Here is a 21,287-nt window from a genome sequence, read left to right as displayed (position 1 = left end):
TGCGCACCCGTGCATGCACTTCTTTCTTTCTAATACTTTTTTCTTTTCGATGCATGGTGCCAGGGTGCAGTGGTACACCAAGAGCAATGTGCCGCAAAAGCAATGTGCACCTCAGCTTCACCCCGACCCCAACTGCTTCCTGAGTTTCAACACTGAATGCACAAGACACCCTGAGAGATCCCTGATCAAGTGTTGGATGTATTTTGGTGTTTTATTGTTCTGTGAAATTGTTTATTTGTTGTTTGTGTATTTGTTCATTCTTGTCATACTAATAAAACTTATTATAGAATAACTTGGTGTTTGACTACACTTGTCGCACAGTGTTGCGTTGAAGCAACAAACCAATATCTGTTTGGGGGGGGGGTCAGATTTTATGATTGATATATTATTACGGATCCTAAAGCTTCCCCAAAATAGGGTGGAATTTTTTTTTTTTCCCCCAAAAACGTCATGCAGTAGAGGGTTAAAACGTTATATTTTTTGATATTTTTGTGAAAGTCTTTGATCTTTACTGCTCTGTGGTGAAAGGCTGATCAGGTATTACCATGTGTGCCTGACCAGTGGGGTGACGTAGGATTTTCAAATTGATACTATAGGTGCATCTACTAAAAATCTTGGACAAGTTTTAATATCTGTGAAACTTACCTCAAAGTCAGGGTCAGAGGTCAAGTTTTCTGAAAATCTTTTCAGATTATTGAATTCAGTAATCTGAATCTCAGAATCTCAGATCGTGATAATCTCTATTCAGGGCTGAAGTGCAGCCCTTCACAGCAGTCTAAGGTTTTCATGTGGCCTTTGTGATAACTTAATTGTTCAACCCTTAGAAAGTGATTGCAAATGGGTCAGTGACCCCAACTATACTTCAGAAGTTGTGGCAGAAAGGTTTAATAACTACAAAGTGTCCTGGTGTTGCTGTGACAAATCAATGAACCCAAGTCCAGTTCAAAATTTGTGGTTAGACCTGACCAATGCAAATGAGGGAAGAACTCACAGTAATTTATTGTTTGGAGCTTGTGGCATTCTACCTGAAATATTTGACCCTGGTGGTATAAATGTTATGATGCCTTCAGCTTCAACTGAAAATCTAAGGAAATAAGTAATCGAAGTATTACATTCTGAGTTTTTAAAATGCCTAAGATCTAGCTTACTGGAGACATAATGCAGTTTGCTGTTTTTTAGTTCTTCAGAAACTCGGTATGATAAAACAAAGATTTCTGTATTTAAGTTATGATCAATACAAGCTAGAATTTATTTGCTTGACCTGTTTTATTTCTCTCTCAGGGTCCAATCAGCTGTGATCAAGGTGTTCAAGGGGGGAGCTCTGCAGACTAATGAGCTCTACACACTTAACGAGAGCATCAGGTGACACTTTACTTTTTCTTTTCAAAGTAGCCTTGTTGAATCAGAACAGAACAAAATGCAGAGACAGAAGAAGTGGAAAGAGTCAGCAGAAACAATAAGTGAAGAACTAATTTAACTTTAAATGAACTTAAAGAAGAAACTGGTTTGGACTGTGTGAGTGAGATAAAAAGGAACATGGTAGCTGCCAGTCTTCCTCACTGCTCAAGTCTTCTGTGTCTTTGTAGGTGGCTCCTTAAAACTGAGATGGGTTCCTTCATCACAGAGTACTTCCAGGTATTTTCTCTTCCTCTTTTACCTTTTATTACTCCTGAGTAAAGTAACAGAGTTCATGTCAGCAGGAGTCTCTAAGTCAGAAACATCTGAAGGTCTGTTTGTTTTCCGTGGGCAGGGGAAACATTTACTGTTACCGATGTTGGGCACTGTCCTTACTTTGTCTTATCATTAGTCTTGTAGTACTGGTACTGGATTTTTGAGCATTTTACCAATACTCAATTCAATTCACTGCCACCACAATAACACCCATTTCAAAGAACTTAATATATTAAGGTAAAGAGGACTACAAATTTGGAGAGAGAACACTAATGATCAAAAGTGAATCCTACATGGTGACTGCCAGTAGGAAGACCTCCAGCAGAACCAGGCTCAGTAAGAGATAGTGACGGGATGAGGGGGAAGAGAATAGAAAAAAACGTATTGCATAGAGATATCAGGAACAATAAACTGGACAAGATACAAAGTACAGTAAGCAGTATAGTATTGTTGGGGCGATCGTGGCTCAAGAGTTGAGTGTTCGTCTTGTAATTGGAAGGTTGCCGGTTCGAGCCCCAGCTCGGACAGTCTTGGTCGTTGTGTCCTTGGGCAAGACACTTCACCTACCGCCTACTGGTGATGGCCAGAGGGGCCGATGGCGTGATATGGCAGCCTCGCCTCTGTTAGTCTGCCCCAGCTGCCCCCAGCTACAACTGTAGCTTGCCTTCACCAGTGTATGAATGTGAGAGTGAATGAATAGTGGAATTGTAAAGCGCTTCGAGGGGTCCCGAAAAGCGCTATATAAAGGCAATCCATTATTATTATTATTATAAGGAATTTAATAACGTACAATAGTGGCATGTAGGTGGAGTGGTGAAAAGAGAGGAGCAGCGTAGAAGTTCTCAATGCATCATGTAAAGTTGCTACAATTTTATATATTTTTGCTGATATGTTGATCACCGAAATTATTTTTAAAGTTAATCATTTTTAAAGTTAGTCAAATTTGTTATTTTATGGGAAATAACCTTTAAATTGTTATGGATTGTGAGCCACAGGAACTACTGTATCACTGCCATTGTAGTTTTTGTGAGACTTGTAGTATTTTAGTTCTGTCTCGCTTGTATTACTGATCTTAAAATTGGAAAGACATTTATTATGAAATTGCAGGCTTTTTTTGACAACACATCCCCTTTGTGTTCGGATGTGTTTGTGTCCTTTTTAATTTTTCTTTCTTTTCTTTCTGTTTTTGTTTTTTTAATGATCTGCATGTTATGTCAGCACTGAGTTTCTGGTCTTCTTTGTGCTAAAATGTCTTTCCTCTTCACATCCTGAAGCAGCTTAGCTTTCATTCTGTCATGACATTCAGATTAAATTTTTTGTGGTTATTCTGAAGGACTTCAGTAAAAAAAAAAAAAGTAATATTTAAATATCCGGTGTTATTATCAACAGTACAGTTCTGCTTTATATATGCACCAAACAGCCACAGTATTATAATCATATTATAATACATATTATACAAATAAAGTGAAAAATACTGAACATTACAAATCACTATAATGTTCTGTTAGGAAAACCTTGCAATCAAGCATTCATGTGGATAATATTGGACATGTACTAAGTCCTTCTAAAAGCCAATATGTTTACAGAGCTGCTTGAAAAGCCTCTGGGCACTGATTTAGGTAGTTATTCACCTCATCGTGCTTTATTTAAAAAGCACTTTGCTCTCAGACTGCAGGCTTATTCGTGGTTCCTAGTTCATTGTTCAAGTTGTTCAAGTAGAATGGGAGACAGGCCCTTCTTTACGGAACCAGCTTCCAGTTTGGATTTGGAGAGACAGACACACTCTCTGCTTTTAAGATTGGACTTAAAACTTTCATTTTTATAAGGAGGCTTTTAGTTAGGGCTGGAGATATCGAGATTAGACTCGGCAACCAGTGGCAATACAATATTTCCACAGTCTGGAACTGAACTCTATTCTCCCAAACAAGAATGCTCGCCTCAAAAGAGTGGGATTTATCAGAGATTACCTTCAGAACTTGGGAGTAAAGCATGGAATAATTAGCCTGCTTGTAGTCTTGACTTCAACCCCGTCGAGCACCTGTGGGACTTCGGTGTGCTCTTGTACAGATTCACTAACTTGTGACAAATGCTGGTTGAAGAATGAAATGCCATCCCCCAGTAGTATGTGATCCACATGAGGAGCAGAGAGCAGAGGTGAAGGACTGCATGGCTGTGGATGCTTCTTCCACATGCTTTTGAAGCCTGTTTGTTTGAATCAAATGTGGCTCCATTTAGGGGGAAAGAAACCGGCTTTGCAGCTATATACACTTTATTACCAAGAAGCATTGTTAGAAGTCGGAGGTGACTCTACCGACAAGGCGCAGGAACTTTCACTTGAGCCAGATGAAACTATGGTGTCATTTGATATAGTCTCTCTCTTCACTTGCATAGCTACAACAGAGGCAGTGGAGACTGTTAGAAAACCCCGATCAGATTTGCACACTGTTAGATCCTAAAAACAAATGAATCCAAATTTGGTTAATGAATCCAGCCGTAATTTCCTTTTCTTTTTTTCTTGTTTTTGCTCAGAATAAGAACATTTCCATACAAATATTTGTAAATGAATCTCATTATTTGTTTGTTTTTTAATGTCTTTGTAGTACATTGAGTTACCTAATGTTAGTCACTGCACAAGAGAACCAATGATTGAATCTCTTGATATTAATTGATATGACTGCTTCAGTCATTTAGCTTTAATCAATTTGCTCTGAACTCAAGATCAAGAAACAATTTTCACCTTTAGATCTCTCTCAATGGCTCAGATACTTTATGAATTACTTTCACTAACACCAGAATTCAATTCATAACACTGAAATTCTTAGAAAACCTCAATTTAAAAATTGTGTCACTAGGAACAATCCATGGTACTAGAACTGCAGTCCCTGTTCAGTGTCAGCCGTTGCCAAAAGAGCCAAGCAAACCAAACAAAAAAGCGCTGTGAGTGCTCCAAGTCTGGTTGCCCCGCGCAACTGAGAAACCACAGGGCTCCTGGTTCCTGTGACGAGCGAAAAGAGCTGCGAAACTAAAGAGCAATCTCTGCTGTATCTCATTATCTGAAAGGAAATGTGTGCTGTGTAAATGTGTTCACTGTTACAGTGATGATAGTTTCCTGTGCTACTTACTAACACAATAAATAAGGAAGAACAGCAATGCTTTTTATACTCTGCCTTTAAAATATTTGACCCATGTGTTAAAACACCTGTATGCATGCTATAATAACAATAATACCTTGTTGGTCACTGCTTCAGTAGTGATATTTTTACATAAATACAAGCTAGAGTGGCTGTGGCCCAAGAGGTAGAGCAGGTCATCGACTAGCTGGAAGGTCAGTGATAAGATATTGAACCCTGAGTTGCCTGTGATGCATCCATGTGAGTGTTATTATAGTGATATCAGGTTGAAAGTGCTTAGGTTAGAAAAAAGTACTCTTATAAATGAGCCTCATAGTATTAAAATGCTTTGCGTGCTCAAATTGAGTAGAAAAGTACCAACCACAATATTTATAATATGATTAGTTCTTTTGTAATGTATGAATGGATTTTTGTTTGGGTATTAGTGCGTTAATTTAGCAGGTTAGGACACTGACAATGATTTTCAGACAGCGCTGAACACAGGATCACACAGTATTTGGACTGGTTAACTTTCAGTCTGAATCTTTGGGAATCTCTTTATAATCCTGTCTTCTGTTCTAATCTGACATGTGGTAAGATTAAATGTGTGATTATTTTCTTTTTTATGTTGTCCCAATTTGAAATGGCAGTTGCATGAAATGTGGCGTGAAATTTAAAGACATCAGCTTGTAGATGATGACCTACTTATTGGCTTGATTGTCACAGTTCAAATCTTTGTCTGTCTGTGTTGATGTTTTAGAATCAGCTGCTGAGTCGAGGTCTATCTGGAGTCCTGGAACAGATCCTTCTTCAAAACAGTGACACTGGTTAGTAGGGTGTTAATATAAAGAAGCTGGAATCTCTTATGTTTAGGTCGCCCTATGTTTACTATCAGCTCAGAACAATGTAGAAGAGAACAGGCCTGGATCAGCACTGTCTCATATTGCCCATAAAATAGAAAATGAATACATTCTTGTAACTGTAGGATTTAAAATGACAGAAGGGAAATTTGATTAGGTGGTGTGGTATTTAAGCCACTGAGAATTCTGCATGAAGTCATTTGCAAATAAGTAAGGTTTATTTACATAGTGCTTTTCAAGAACAAAATTCAAAAACTGTTTTACAGAAATAGGGATACAATATGTCTGTGAAGGTTCTCAGTCCTCCAGGCCACCTCGCCAAGGGATTAATAAAGTTCTGTTCTAACTCTTTAAAAAGCAAGGATGGGGGTACGGAGCTCAAGTACACAAAGCTCTGGTACACTTGGGTTGTGCAGCAGAACAATGATCTAAAGCACACCAGCAACCTCTGAATGACTCAAAAAAATAAATAAAGGTTTTGACTTGGCCTAATTACATTTTAGACTAAAGCTAAGATGCCTTTACATGAGCTTACACAGGCCGTTCTCTCAAAAATGAGCAGCCTGTTTAAAGTCTGGCTGAATTTAAACAATTCAGGAAAGAAGAGTGGGCCAATTCCTCCGAAAGACTAGAATTTCTTATGTTGCTATGTATGCGTCTCTATCCAGTTAATCCCACCAAGAAATGTTGAAGTTTATAGCACTCTAACATTATATTATGTTTTCAATCAGCTGGGGAAAATGTTTAGCTGAATCTGCTCTTAATTGTCATTCCATTAAGACTGAACAGAGTAAGTTAGTGGAATTTGGATTAAAGGGAACTGTATTGATATTTTTGCACTCCCACTGTAGAAGTTATTGAATTCTATTATGTTGGTTTTTTTAGCTGGTTTAGTAAATTGTGACTATTGTGTGTAAAAAAAAAAAAAACTGGTTGAAAGGATTGAACTAATAATTGTTTCTCTAATAATTTTGACTGATTTAAAATGTGAAAAAAAAAAAATGTGTTCGACTGTGACACTGATGGCACCCCACATTTTCCAAAGGTTGCTGTAGTGGCCGTGTCTGATATTGTCTGATGGACCATGGAATCACTGCATATATGATTGTTGCCACTATGTTGCAGCCAAATAAAGGATATTGATCTGTTATAAAGTAACAGGTTTCAGCAGAACATCATGCTCGTGTCTATCTTCTGTTAACCTGTTTGTTTATACAGACAGAAAAACAGTACGAGTAAGTCCTCAGATGGTGGGAAAAGCTCAGCATATCACTGTAATATTGGTTGTATTTCTAACTCGTGTCCCCACAGATGACAACCAGCTTAATGTCCTTGCCTGTATGTGGGACCAGTTCTTCACAGAGACCCTCCCTACACTGCAGGCCATCTTCTACCCTGTCCAGGTAAAGTGTTCATCGTCCACATTACAAAAATGTATAGTTCAGTTCTTCCCGAACTTTAATAATACGGCATTCAATTAAACCAAGACTTCTGGAGCCTTTTTATATTATGTTACTTATGTTATGTTACTTTAAATCTGCCAATCCAGAAAAATGATTGTCTGCAAAACTCTAAACTATAATGTTGTGATCTGTGGTGACAGTAGAAAGCAGGTGAAAGAGAGAGATGAGGTATGCACTTTAAAGAAGAGGAATAAAATCTAGTAGAAGAAAGGCGGGTACAATCTGTGTGAATTGGAGTTAGGGAGGTGTAATGTTTAAGATGCATGAAGTACAGGTAGTGAAGGCGGATGAGTTTAAATACCTGGGGATAACCATTTGAAGGAACAGTGTAAAAGAGAGAAGTCAAGAAGAGGTTGCAGGCAGGTGAAGTGGGCAATTTGTGACAAAAGGGAAGCGGCGAGGAAGGATGGTAGTGAGACCAACTATATTATAGAGTTTAAAGATGGTTAGTCTTACAAAAAACATGGGGAGGAGCTAGATGAGTCAGGAGTGGCAGATCATGCTCAGTGTTTGTAGACAAAATAAGAGAGGCAAGGATGAGATTGTGTGAACATGTAGAGATAAGGGCTTGTGGATAAATTAAGCAAAGGATATTGAAGAAGGAGCAGCTAAGGGTATTGAGACAGGAAGAAAAAATGAAGACCAAAGGGGAAATTCATTAATGTAGGGACTGAGGACATGCAGAGGGTTGGTGTGACTGGAGATGTAGGCCCCTAAAAGGAGAGGCTGAAAGAAGACATTCGTATAGTACCAGTTAACAACAAGATGCCATATAATGTACGATATAGACTCAAAAAATGTTAGAGAGAGAGAGAGAAGCCTGATGATCAGATGAGTAATCACTGAGATATGGAAGAAGAAAAGGAACTCCCATTTAACAGCAGGACCAGGCTCAGGGCGCAGGGGTGAACAAATGAAAACTGTGATGTTCATAAAAGTAAATCTTTTTCTTTTCTTGCTACATTTTTGAATTTGTGAGATTACCACAATGGTATCAGAACAGTCAGAAGTTTTTTCTGTTATTTTCATAGCTCAATTGTCCAAAAAATGTTTTGGAAAAAAAAAAATTGTTTGTCCAAAGAATGTTTTGGACACACAATATTGTGTCCAAAACAGCTGTGTCATGGGCTTAGTCTGTGTCTGTGCGTGGTTTTAGAAGATCTAAAGTTACAGATTTAAAGCCTTACATCACCTGGGGTCATTTGAGTGCAGAGGTTATTAGATTAACCCTCTGATCTGAGGACTGAAGTAAAGTGCTTCTGAGCGATATTTTTCATTCTTTTTGGTTGTATTTTTTCCACATTATCTAGATTTGAAATCATATTGGGATGAAAAGCCCACATGAGGTCACCGTAATGTAAATTATGAAATTTTAATGGGAAGACTTGGCTGAAAGTGAAAGTAGGGCGCAGGTAGCAGTGATTATGGTTAAGGCAAGTGTCCAGCAAATTAACCAATACGGAAATGTTGTCTTTAATAATAGTCTGTGTTTATGTATTTTTAAATATGACTTTGTGCATTCCAGGGTCAGGAGCTGACTGTGAGACAGATGGCTCTCTTGGCCTTCAGAGACCTGGTGCTGTTAAAACTTCACCTGGAGGACACTCTGGGAAATGCAACCTCTATTCCTCCATCAGTCACACAGATGCTACTGGTGTTACAGGTAAACACACAGTCACACACAATCACTCGCTCTATTTAAGTTAATTACAAGTCAGTTACAGCCTTTATTTCTTAATTAGCACGATATTTCTTCATGGCCAACATCACTGTAACCCAGAAACCCAGAAAATACAATCAGATACATATGAAACAGTTTGTCCACGTTAGCTTAATCATATTATTTGGAAATGCAGCTAAAACTGAGCTTGCATCAAATGTTAATGTCCCAAAAGATAAAGAAAAGCTATGAGCATAACATAAGAATGCAGTTAGGTCAGAGGTGTGGCCATTATTAAACAGAAAGTACCTGTGAGTCCATAAAAGTTTTCATTTTGGGTTTATTGCTAACATATTTGACTCTTATGTGAGCTACGTACTGGTGTTGTTGTTGGTGAAATTAAAGATAAAAATGCAAAAATAAAAGAACAGGCTATTTAAAAGTACTAATCATCACTAATACCCCTAGATCTAAACAGTTTTAACACGAAGACCTTCAATAGGTTTTTGATTTTTGGATACAGATATTACTTATCAATACACTAGTTGATACCATTCTCTATATTTTATATAAAATAAAGATATAACAGACGTTATAATTCTGACACATTACGGGGCCAAAATAATCGTACTTCTGCCATCGATATTACTACAATACTAAATTGTTTTTCATTGTCATGACAGTTTACACTAAATTCAGACTTAGTGTAAACTTAGGCTAGCTACATGGTAGTTGTTGCTGTTGTGATGATTTGTTACCAAGCATTCAGGACCTAAATCAACCCAAATCAACTTGACTCCACTGTAATAAATGGTGGGGAATTTTTTCACAATAATTAAGCAATTTAAGAATGTGGTTGTACGTTTGATCTGACAGAACTATGCCTGCTGCTTGTCTACATTTAAAGAAATAATTACTAAAGGTTCATTTAGTGTGGGGCCAGGAGGTTGCCCTGAAGATGCTGATATAAAGCATTGACTGCTTGCTAAAGTAAACATATTGTGCTGTGAAGAATGTTATATTTGCAAATGTAACTAACATCCTGTATAGAAGATTGCATTTAGTTGAATTTTTCATTAGTTGTAAAATGAGCCCAGTCTTTTGAACATTCTGACCTGTCGGCTTTGACCGCAAAAAACAAAATATTAACGCACAGCGATGTCAAATGTAATCCCTTTAAATTGGCACATTTTATTGGGGGTTAGTTAGAAATTAGAAAGTATCAGATATATTAGATTGCATTAATACTGCATGAATTCCAGTAGCAGTACAGTTTGCCTAGATGCTTCTCATTACTACTGACCACTCTGATCCTTACTTAGTATTTTGAAGTGATGTCTTCAGTTTTTAAAATATCATACAGAGGCCCAAAGGTACTCACTTAACATCAAAAATTGTATGAACGTCTTTGTCTTTTTCTGCCAGGGTATCCATGAGTCGGGTGTTCCAAGTTCGGAGTATCACCGTTTGGAGAGTCTCGTGGAAATTGTTGTGTCTCCATATATCTGCAATGTCCTGCACAATAGAAACAGCCACCAATTAGGTCAGTCCACTGATCACTGATACTGCTTTTACATTACATTGATTTGTTACAGTTAAAGTTACAGATTTTAAGGCTTACATCACCTTGGGTCACCTGAGCGCAGAGGTTATTGGTTTAACCTTCTGAATTGAGGACTAACGTAAAGTGCTTTTGAGCTATATTTTTCACTCATTGTGGTTCTACTTTTTTCCACATTATCTGGATATGACATTGTATTAAAGATAAAATACCAGAAGGTTCGTTGTACTCCCAGCACAGTCTCGAGAGCATGGAGGAAATTTCAGGAGACGGGTAGTAACTCTGGATAGGGCCGTAGAAGGTCCTTAACCCATCAACAGGACTGGTATCTGCTCCTTTGTGCAAGGAGGAACAGGCTGAGCACTGCCAGAACCGAACAAAATAACCTGGCTTCAGGTTTCATGACAGCGTGGCCTCTAATGGGCCCTGTGCTCACTGCCTGGAACAATGGATCCTGGTGTTCATTTATCATAAAATACCAGAATTGGCAGGTTGATGGCAGAAATCTTGTGCTTTTCACAGATGTCAAGGGTTCCAGAGAACCATGGAAAGTGTTATGCTGCATGTAACATTGTTCAGCACAACCAATTTGGTGGTGGGTTAGTGATGGTCTGGCGAAGGACGCATATACTTCTACAGGCTCTACAGGTTATAACACCCTGACTGCCATTAGGTATCAGAATGAAATCCATAGATCTATTGTCAGATGCTACACTGGTGTGATGGTCCCGGGGTTCCTCTTGGTGCACAACATTGCCAGGCCTCATGTGGTTAGAGTATGTAGGCAGTTCCTGGAAGATGAAGAAAATTGATAACATGACTAGTCCACTTGCTCGCCTGGCTTAAAGCCAACAGAACACCTCTGGGACATAATGTTTCAGTTCATCTAGTGCTGCTAGGTTGCACCTCAGACTGTCCAGGTGCTCAGTGATGCCCTGGTCCAGATCTGAGATGAAACTCCCCAGGATGGCATCTGTCTATTGTTAGACAAGCACATGGGGGCCATGCAAACTTCTGAGTACCATTCTGAGTTGTTGTAAAGACATTTCAGCATAATGGACTAGCCTGCTGCATCAATCTTTCACTTTGAGTTTTTGGGTTGTCTTTGAATTTACCCTTCTGTCACTTGATCATTTTCATTTCCATCAAAAAATGTAGCTTATCTGTGTTCCTAACTCATTAACCAGTACTGATAGTGATTGCATGACTTTTTAAAATCTTTTATCGTCCTTTTAACTTTTCAATAGCTAACCAATAATTTCTGATTTCAGGTCGCTCAAACATAAAAAAGGGGCATTGTTTTACATTGACCTCTGCATCCATCTGAGTTGATTTTCAATACAAATCTAATGGTATAGATATCTTTACTATGACAGATGGATTACATTAAGAAAGTAATGTTTATGTTTTTAAGAAATAATTAGTAAGTTTGCAACAAAAGTGCCTGCTGAACTTAGTCAGCTTGTTTCAGAGGTCAGAGGCAATGTGCTGTTTAAATCCTCTCAGAGGTTGGCCGCTTAATCTGCTCCTGCTCTTGTAGTTTCATTCCAGCAATAACCAGTTACTTCACGTTTCAAAACACAATGTGCTCCTGTTGGAGGAGACTCTGAAAATGTTTTACACACATACACAATCTCTGCACGACTGAATAAAGATTAGTGGATCAAATAGCTGGGTTTAATTTCAGGATGGATCAGATCACAAATCTTGCTGTCTGCTACTGAACAGTTAGATCAGTGCTCGTCTTTCCTACAGCATTCTGACAGGAACAGGTTAGTTACAATAAAGTGACGAACTGTAAATAAATAACCAAAGATATTTTCTATGAGTCATAATTCTTCACAGAATTATTAAAAACAGTCATTAAAGTGAACATATTCTGCTTTTCCTTCATTTCTGTCAGATATGTATGGAAAAATGGACAAATATTAAAACCTATCAAAACAACCTTGCACCTCTGAACAGCTTTCTATTCAGGAAAGGATCTCATGGTGCCTTTCTACTTGCACCCTGTACATGTCTGCCATCTTGTGGTCACAGTTGGCTATTGTTTCTTGAGGGCAGTTTAAGTAGACTTGACTATAACCACTAGGGTTCTGGGCTGCACCACTAGAGTCTGACCCAGAGGTTATAGCCATGTTTTGTACTGGCTGTGATCGGTGTTGATCATTTCTGTCATTTCATTGACGATTTGTGTCCTGTTAACAACAGCTCTGTCCCACTTCCCATTTAGGGGCTGCATCCATTGCAGGATCAATTGGGACGCAGCTAAAGGCTGGAATTTGTCAAGCTAAAAGGCCAGCATCCTCTTCTGGTTGTTTGCAGTATGTTTTCACTATGTGGAACACTAACAAGAAGCAAGTATGCTAGACCAGCTGCCCCTGGCTGTTCACTGATCTGAAGTCAGTAAAGTCTGAGTGTCATTGTACACATGTGCAGACATGTTTGGAAACATAGCAGTAGCAAGTGAACAGGAAGTTTACATCATGATTGTCACCACTGGGGGTTTCTCTGTATTGTTGTAGGCATTGGAGCTTCAGCAAACCATGGTGGGAACAATTATCTATAAATGAAGAAAACTTGGATCAGTGGTGAACCTTCCCAAGAGCAGCAAGCTTGCCAAAATTACTCTAAGAGCACATTGACAACTGGAGTCACAAGAGAACCTAGAATGACATCTAAAGAATTTCAGGGCTCATTGCAGGTCCAAGACTTTGGGGAAAATATTCTTTGGACTGAGGAGACAAATATAGGGTTAGATATAAAGGGTTGACAAAACTAACGTAGCAATTCATAAAAATAACATCATAGCAACAGTTAAACATGGTGGTAGTGTGTCGGTCTGGGGCAGCTTTCCTGTTTCAGGACATTGAGGACTTGCTGTAATCGAAGGAGCCATGAATTTGAGTCTGAAACAAAAGCACACTTGGGTTATACAGCACGGCAGTGAGCTGAAAAACACCATTAAGTCCACAAACAAAATGAAGGTTTTTAGTGGTGTAATCACAGTTTAGACTTAGACTGAGACCTGTTTGCGTACGGCACAACTAATTTTGAGTCGTTACCTGGTGATTTTTCAGAAAAACAGTATTTACTTAAGTACACTGTACTTTTCTGGGCATGGCCTGGTATTATGGAGTGACTTAACCCTGCATCCATGTGTTAGTGTTATTTATATTTTGCTAAACAGTTTGAAGCTGCAGTTATTAAAGTTAAATGAAAGAATCTGAATTAACTGCTGTTTGGTGACACCTGAATGATATGCTGTTGGAGTAAAACATTTTTCCAACACGCTTTTAATCCGAGTCACAGTAAAAGCTGTATTTTGACAATGTTGTAACGGTTTTTAATATGTAACATAGCTGATAGTTGAAAAAAAGGTTTTGATGGAAATCAGCATTATGTTTTGTAACTGAAGGTTCATGTAAGAAGAAGAAGTCTGATCTAATCTGAATGTGCAATCCACTTACTGAAAAAAGACTCTGGAAGTAATGACATGAAACAAAAATGACTTGTCGATTGAAATCAGTTTTCTGTTTTTATTTCTCCTCAACCAGAGCCCTGTCATCTACGTTCATCTGAAGCACTGCTAGGTGACCAGTCCCAGCCTGAGATTATGATCACACAGCATCATAGCTCCTTAGACTCCTCATCTCTTTCTCCACTGGTAGAACAAGAAGGGGAGGCATATCTGGAGAAAGTTGGCGGTGTGCGGCGCCACACAGTGGCTAATGCACACTCTGATGTCCATCTGCTGTCAGTTTCAAACAAGATGCATGCTGGGATGGAGAACAGCAGAGGGGAAGAGGAACAGGGAGTTGTTGGGTTTTTGGTGGGGGCCAAGCCTATGAGTCCCATGAATTTCTGCCGCCAATTGGTCATGGGAGATTCTCCAAATTGCTCAGAAGACATTGGATATGTGAGACAGAACAAGATGAAAAACTTCAGGGTGACGAATGAAACTAACTGCAGAAAGAAACTCGCAGGACATTATTAAGATTGAAGAAAAAGCAAGAAACTGTGTAGGAATCACGAGGAAACGTCCGTACCAAGCTTGTTCATCTAGGATGGAAAGGTCTGCTCAGGGTCTTAACTGCAATGAATGTTTTAGCATCAGCTAAGAGCTGCTGTCAAGTTCCTCACTACTTATGAGGTTCTTTGTCTTTGTATGTCTCCTAATATCAGGAGGTTCTCTTTTAAGACTGTTATTAAATAGCAAAATTGATTAATAAAACAAATTCATGTGCTTTACAGTACAATACCAGACATTGGACACTTCTACTCTTTCAAAATGTTTGAGATTTGTTTTTATCTGTATTATTCTTTACTTTTCAAAAATAAAAATAATAAATGACACATTGATATGTTTATAATTAATACAAAAATTTAGTCTGATGTCACCATTTTTATCTTCATGAGTTGGTGGAGAGGTGTATAGTTAGCCAGCCAGCCTTGTCATTGTTAACTATTAAAATTCCATACAAATTTGGTACCATTCAGCAACTTTGCTAAGAAACACAAAACTAAATAAAGAGCCCGTCAACTAGAATACAATGAATCTGGAAAGTATTCAAAGTGCTTAATTTGTTCCACATTTTAACATGTTTCAGCCTCATTCAAAAAGAAACTAAATTAAAGTGTAGTTTCTCCCATTATTACTCTCAGAACCTCTCAAGTTCAGGGTTGATGGGACGCGTCAGTGCCAGCCATTTTCAGTTATTTCCAGTGATGTTCAATTCAGTTTTAATTTTATTTCTATTGAGCCATTAAACAATAGTCACCTCAAAATGCTTTATGTTGTTAAGTAAAGACCCTATAATAATGGAGAGAAGCGCCAACAATCCAACGACCCCTTTTCAGTGACCACTTAGCAACAGTGGGAAGGGTAAACTTCCTTTTAACAGGATGAATCCTCTGTCAGAACTGGACTCGCTGAGAGGCAGCCATCTACTGGGACTAATGGGAGGAAGACAGGATAAAAGACACATTTGTTTAATCATTTATTATTAGCTAACGATTAAATGCCGAGTGAGTAAAAAAGTTAAGTGAAGAAATAATCAGTGCATCATGGGAAGCCCCCAGCAGCAAAGACATTTGCAGCATAACTAAGGGTGGATTCATTGTCACCAGATCCAGCCCTAACTATATGCTTTATCAGCAAGGACAGCTTTACGCCTAATCTTAAACTTGTCCCCCAAATCCAAACTGGGAGCTGGTTCCACAGAAGAGGGGCCTGAAAGCTGAAGGCTCGGACTCCCCTTCTACTTTCAAATACCCTAGGAACCGCAGACCAGCAGTCTGAAAAGCAAAGTGCTCTTTTGGGGAATACGGTACTACAAGGCTTTTAAACATAATATGGGGGCTGATTATTGAAAATGGTACGTAATGAGAAGGATTTTAATTTCAAATCTGGATTTAACAGAGAGCCAGTGGGGATTAGCCTGTATGGGAGAAAAATGCCTTTTCTAATCCCTCTCAGTATTCTTGCTGTTTGGATCAACTGAGGGTTTTTTAATTAGTTTTTAGGACAGCTTGATAATGATCGGAAAAAATGTATGTTATGCCTTCGAAAGGTACTGCCTAGGGGAAGCGTGTATAATGTAAACAGAATTGTTCCTAATACGGAACCCTGCAGAACTCTGTAATTAACTCCATTTACAAGAACAAATTTGAGTCTGTTAGATGGATATGATTAAAACACTGCAGTGTAATGCCTTTTATTTCTATGCCATGCTGTAATCTCTGTAACAAAATATTGTGGTCAACATTACCGAACACTGAACTGAGGTCTCACAGGACAAGTACCGAGATGAGATCACTGTCAGAGGCCATAAGGACATTATTTTAACCTTCACTAACACTGTTTCTGTACTGTGATGTGATCTGAAATTTAACTGAAACTCTTGAAAATAAACCATTACTCTGCAGATAATGAGCTGTTTCATAACTACTCTGTGAACATTGTTTTTAAAGATAAAAGAAAGGTTGAAGATTTGCCAATGATTGGCTAACAAATCTGGGTCAAGTGATGGCTTTTTAAGAAATGCTTTTTACTTCAACCTTAAAGGCCTGTAGTTCACAGCCAATTAATAACGATAGGTGAAAATATCAATTAATGGTAGAACTTCTTTGAGCAGTCTTGAAGGATGCTCAATTGGGTTCAAGTCTGGGCTCCGGCTGGGCCACTCAAGAACATTTAAGGACAAAGGAATTGTCCTAAAACCACTCTTTTTTTCTTTTTTTTTATACTGGCCATGTGCTTAGGGTCATTGTCTTGTTGGAAGAAAAAACTTTTTGCCTTCAGGTGCCTTTTGGTAAACTCCAGGTGGGCTGTCATGTGCCTTTTACTGAGAAGTGGCTTCCATTTGGCCACTCTACAATACAGACCTTTGGGTGGAGTGCTGTAGAAATTATCATCCTTCTGCAAGTTTCTCTCTCCATAGAGGAAAAGTGGAACTCTGTTAGTGACCATTGGGTCCTTGGTCATCTCGAGAACCAGTTCTTGTAGAGAACTTGTGGGCCACATCAGCACAAAGACTGAGCTATTTGCCTACACTAACAAGATATATGCTCGGAGGTTTAAAGAGGAGACTTTAAAACCTAAGAACACTGACCATTTTAAGGATGGTGGTGGTAGTAACATAATCCTTTGGAGCTAGCTAGCAACAGTGGTACTGATACAATGTATGCAGTGAATGGGTTGAAACTTAAGAATTTGGAATACCCCCAAATTCTTAAGTTTCAACCCAAATCAAGAGCTAGGTGGTTGAAACTTGGACGCTCCAACATTGCAGTGATCCCAAAAACACATAAAACTGGTTTTGGAATGGATAAAGCAGACTAACATTAAGCTTCCACAATGGCCTTCCCAAAGTCCCAACATCAATCCTTCTGAAAATTTGTGGATTACAAAAGCAAAATACAGGCCAGGAAAGCAACCAATTGCAATGAACTCATCAAATATCCAGCCAGAATTATTTTTGTAAGAGAAAATTCTCAATAAATTAAAACTTGTACATCAAATTCTTATTATTTTTTAATTCATTAAAGCTGTATTCAGTACAAGTTTGTTAAAAGACCCAGTTTTTTTCAGGGTGAATAATAAACTTTATATAATCTCTCCAGCGGGTTCTGGGTTCATGCTGGGGTCTCCTCCTGGGGTCTCCTCCGCCCGTAAAAACTCCAAAGGGAGGTGTCTAAGAGGCACCCTAAACAAATGCCCAAACCACATGAACAGGCTCCTTTTGAGATGCGGAGCAGCAGCTTTTCTATGACATCCCTGTGGATATCTACACTCCTCATCCTATATTTAAAGCTGAGCCAAGCCACCTCTTGGAGGAAACTCCATCATCCAGCCACTTGCAGTTGCCATATTCCTCTTTTAGTTATTAACCCGATTTCATTATAAAATCTGGTTAATGGACTGGCGAATCAAAAGCCTTTGACTTTTATCTCAGCTCTCCCATCACCATAACAGTCTGGCACAACACCTTCTACCAAGTGAGAATTGGTACATTTCCTGGAAAGGGTTAGATATTATCATATATTTTATCCTGATGGCCCACCCTTTCTATTTGCAGGTTGATGACAGCAAGATGGAGGCTAGTGCAGTTTTCTTGCAGGCAGATCAACAGGAGAAAGTCCCCTTCTCAAGAACTTTAAACATCTGCTCCTGTTGTTCATTCAGGTCATGATACATCTGTATTTTTCCATGTGCTTTCCTGATGTTGCTTTCCACTGAGATTGACACATCTATAACAAGCTGCAGTCTTATGAGCCTTCTGATCCACCATTATATCTGAATGTTTAGCCAGCTGCTTATCTGTCTGGAATTTGAAGTCCCACAGGACCTTAACCGTGTAGTTTTCAACTACCTTTGGTGGCGTCTGCCATTGGAAACTGGAGACTTCTAGTCCATATGCAGCACAGATGTTTTTGTACACTATTCCAGCAACTTCGTTGTGTCTCTCAGTGTACACTGTCCCATCTTACATCCTCCTAGTATGTGTTTGGTAGTCTGTGGGGCACCTTTGCAACGTGGTTCCTGTTAGCTGTATTAGACTAATTGGTAAATTGAGTGGTTCTTAGATAGCTTTTCGACTCGAAGTGAGCACTCAAACACTTTACACAACTTGCCTCATTCACACAAATGCTTTTTTCTATGCTCTTTCTATATAATTGCTTCCATCTAACATTAACTCACATTCATGCTGCGATGGATGCACCAGAGAGCAACTTGTGATTAGTATCTTGCCCAAAGACATTTGGCATTCAGACTGGAGCGAACAGAATTGGCATTTTCCCTATTACTTAAAGATATTTTATCTGCTGTACATCGTTTTGTTTTTTTAGACCTTGCTATTTCTTTTGTCCTGAACTTATCTGGTTTGCCCAACAGTGCCAAGATATGCCAAGATTTCAGCTAAAAGTGCTATGGGAATCACCTTGTTGGTGCAAAAATACAATTTTGGTATGTTTTATGTTTTATAGAGCTAGTGAAAGAAATGGGAATAAATTGAGTGCCTCTGCAAAAGCTACTGTCTTCAATTTAAAACTGCTTGATAAAAAAAAAGACGTGGAAATTGCTTCAACTTGTGGCAGATCCAATTAAAATAAATTTTTATTGATTGAACAGTTAGAATGAAAGACATATTTCATTCTAATCCATTAGTTAAACAACATTCAGATATATTCTAAATCACCAAATTAATACACAGATATATAGGACATGAAACCTGTGACAATTTCAGCTGGTTAAATCATTTGCAACCAAAGTTTTTTCACTGTTGACTGGAAGTAGACACATATTATCATGGTTCCACCCACTACTGGGACCTCTATACAAAGTAAAGAGCAGACGTATGGCAATAAATTTTATCTTGAAAACTGTGAGGACTAAATCTGATGGGTTATATCAAGTTCCAGGTATACATGTTTGCCAACTGGACGAGACAGGACGTGAGACCGTATGTCTCAATTTACCCTCATTACTGGAGAAATTCTTAAAGCACTAACTCAACATGGATGGAAATAGTTCCACCATATTTCATCTTGACTTTTGTACTGGGGCAAAGTGGGGACACAGGCAGTTGTTAGACACAGATGATAGTCCAAACACATCAGCATCACACTGTAAAAATCAAAGCACTGTCTCTGAGCTTTCAGTGATCACTTCCCAGCAACTACTGACAGTTGGTCTCTGATGCGTCCAAGTCCATCCAGTATAGTGTCCAGAGACTCCCTACTCAGCTCCACAGTCACAGAGGAAACAGACTCACTGTCTGCTGATGAACATGGATCCACCATCTGAAAAATAAGAAGTGCATGACATTTTTCACAAGATTAGATAAAGATTTCCCTTTTAACGCAGCAATCTGCAGCATGGGTAACAAATGCTTTGTTACTGTACTGAATTTTCAGGTGTCTGTCCTTGAGTATTTAATTTTCTGACAACTTTTTACATTTATTCCCTACATTTTTAAAACACATATCTGTACTTTCTTCTCCTTACATTTTCAAAACAGACTTGTTACTTTAGGTTCATTTATAGTGTTTATACTTGGGGGGATTAAAGTGGGCTGGAAGGAGTGCAGGTATGTTGTGGTTGTAGTACTTCAGCATGTAGCTAGCGCTACAGAAGAGGAGAACGCATGAAGGGAGTGATGTTTTTTTAAGTGACAGGTTATTTCAAAAATTCAACGTTGCTATCAGCTCTGCAAACACAAACTGTTTGTGTGCAATTTGTCGCACAGTGTGTTGCTCCAGGTGCTGTATTTCACAGGGAGAGAAAAGAAGGAGAGCTAATGTCACTCAAGTGTTTGTGTACATGGTCACATTATGTACACTTAGAAAGTCTACTGAAGCTCATGCTATAAATAATTATTTCCTTTTGCTGAGCCACTACACAGATCTTAGGGTTCCCCCACCTGCTAAATCCGACTGTAACCCCTGACTGTACTCATTTTACTGTTTAGGTGTGGAGACAAAGTCACCCTGCAGGCAACAGAAAATAGTTTTTTTTTTTACATTCTCTTCTACATAACAGATTGAATCTTTTATGAGAATTTAGATTGGAAAAATATTTGCACTCTCGTGTACTGATATTGTTTATATCCATTTAGCACAAGGTTCAGTTATCTTTGTACAAAAATGGTTAGTAGAATTGTTCTTCAAGGAGCTACTCTTTTTAACTTCAAGTACATTTCAGAGCCTGTGTTTTTTTCACTTTTACTTGAGTAAAAAAGCTGAATCAGTACTTCAACTTTTACTGGAGTATTTTTAACACTAGTATCTGTACTTCTACTTTAGTACAGAAAGTCTGTACTTTTGCCGCCTCTGTTTACTCTGCCTCCAAACACAAATGAGTCAATGCACTGTTGTTTGGATGTTTGTGAATGTTGAGAATTATATGAATATACCCACTCTGACCATACCTTCAGTATGAAACGTGAATAGTATCACTGTTTACTCAACAATTATTTAGGAATGAGTGTGTTTGTTAAACTGTGTTAAAATCTCAGTTATACTAAAGCTAAAACACTGGAATATCCCGTTGATTGATTGATTGATGTAAGATACTTTATTTCAATCCTTATATAATGCCTCATATAATATAGTAGTATTGCATTGTATGTTATAACACATTGGATATATGATTATATGATACGATACATGAATATGTGCGCATGATGTGCACTTTATTGTTGTGTCCAAAATGGATTTTTCAAACACTGCCTGAGTAGACCAAGAAGCAGAAATTTACAGAAGAAGTGGCCTTGGTGGACCTTTTTTGCTAAATTAAAGAGCCACCTGTCTTTGATTGTTGATCCCAGATAGTCGCAGATAATTAATATTTGGTCACTTTTTCCAGGAAAAAATAAATAAACATTATTGGGTCCACTAGAACAGCGGTCCCCGACCTTTTTTGCGCCACGGACCGGTTTATGCCCGACAATATTTTCA

At 38.5% G+C, this 21,287-nt stretch overlaps 1 protein-coding gene across 2 annotated transcripts in view; it reads left to right on the top strand.

Annotated features, from left to right (window-relative positions):
* The window catches only part of LOC102197150 (proline-rich protein 5-like), a 39,219-nt gene extending 23,790 nt beyond the window's left edge, over window positions 1-15,429 (top strand). For both annotated transcript variants that reach the window (XM_005747899.1, XM_005747898.1), the window contains exons 3-9: window positions 1,282-1,362; window positions 1,587-1,635; window positions 5,542-5,608; window positions 6,953-7,044; window positions 8,630-8,767; window positions 10,190-10,307; window positions 13,883-15,429. In XM_005747899.1, the coding sequence (XP_005747956.1) occupies window positions 1,282-1,362; window positions 1,587-1,635; window positions 5,542-5,608; window positions 6,953-7,044; window positions 8,630-8,767; window positions 10,190-10,307; window positions 13,883-14,322 (985 nt within the window). In that variant the 3' untranslated portion in view covers window positions 14,323-15,429. The remainder of the gene's footprint in view (window positions 1-1,281; window positions 1,363-1,586; window positions 1,636-5,541; window positions 5,609-6,952; window positions 7,045-8,629; window positions 8,768-10,189; window positions 10,308-13,882) is intronic.
* Window positions 15,430-21,287: the final 5,858 nt, after the last annotated feature.

The sequence above is a fragment of the Pundamilia nyererei genome, unplaced genomic scaffold, assembly GCF_000239375.1.
Source record: "Pundamilia nyererei isolate P.nyererei 1_Seehausen unplaced genomic scaffold, PunNye1.0 scaffold00208, whole genome shotgun sequence".
In the NCBI taxonomy this organism is placed as follows: domain Eukaryota; kingdom Metazoa; phylum Chordata; class Actinopteri; order Cichliformes; family Cichlidae; genus Pundamilia; species Pundamilia nyererei.
The sequence above is the reverse complement of the archived record's forward strand: the minus strand, read 5'-3'. Positions and strand labels throughout refer to the sequence as shown.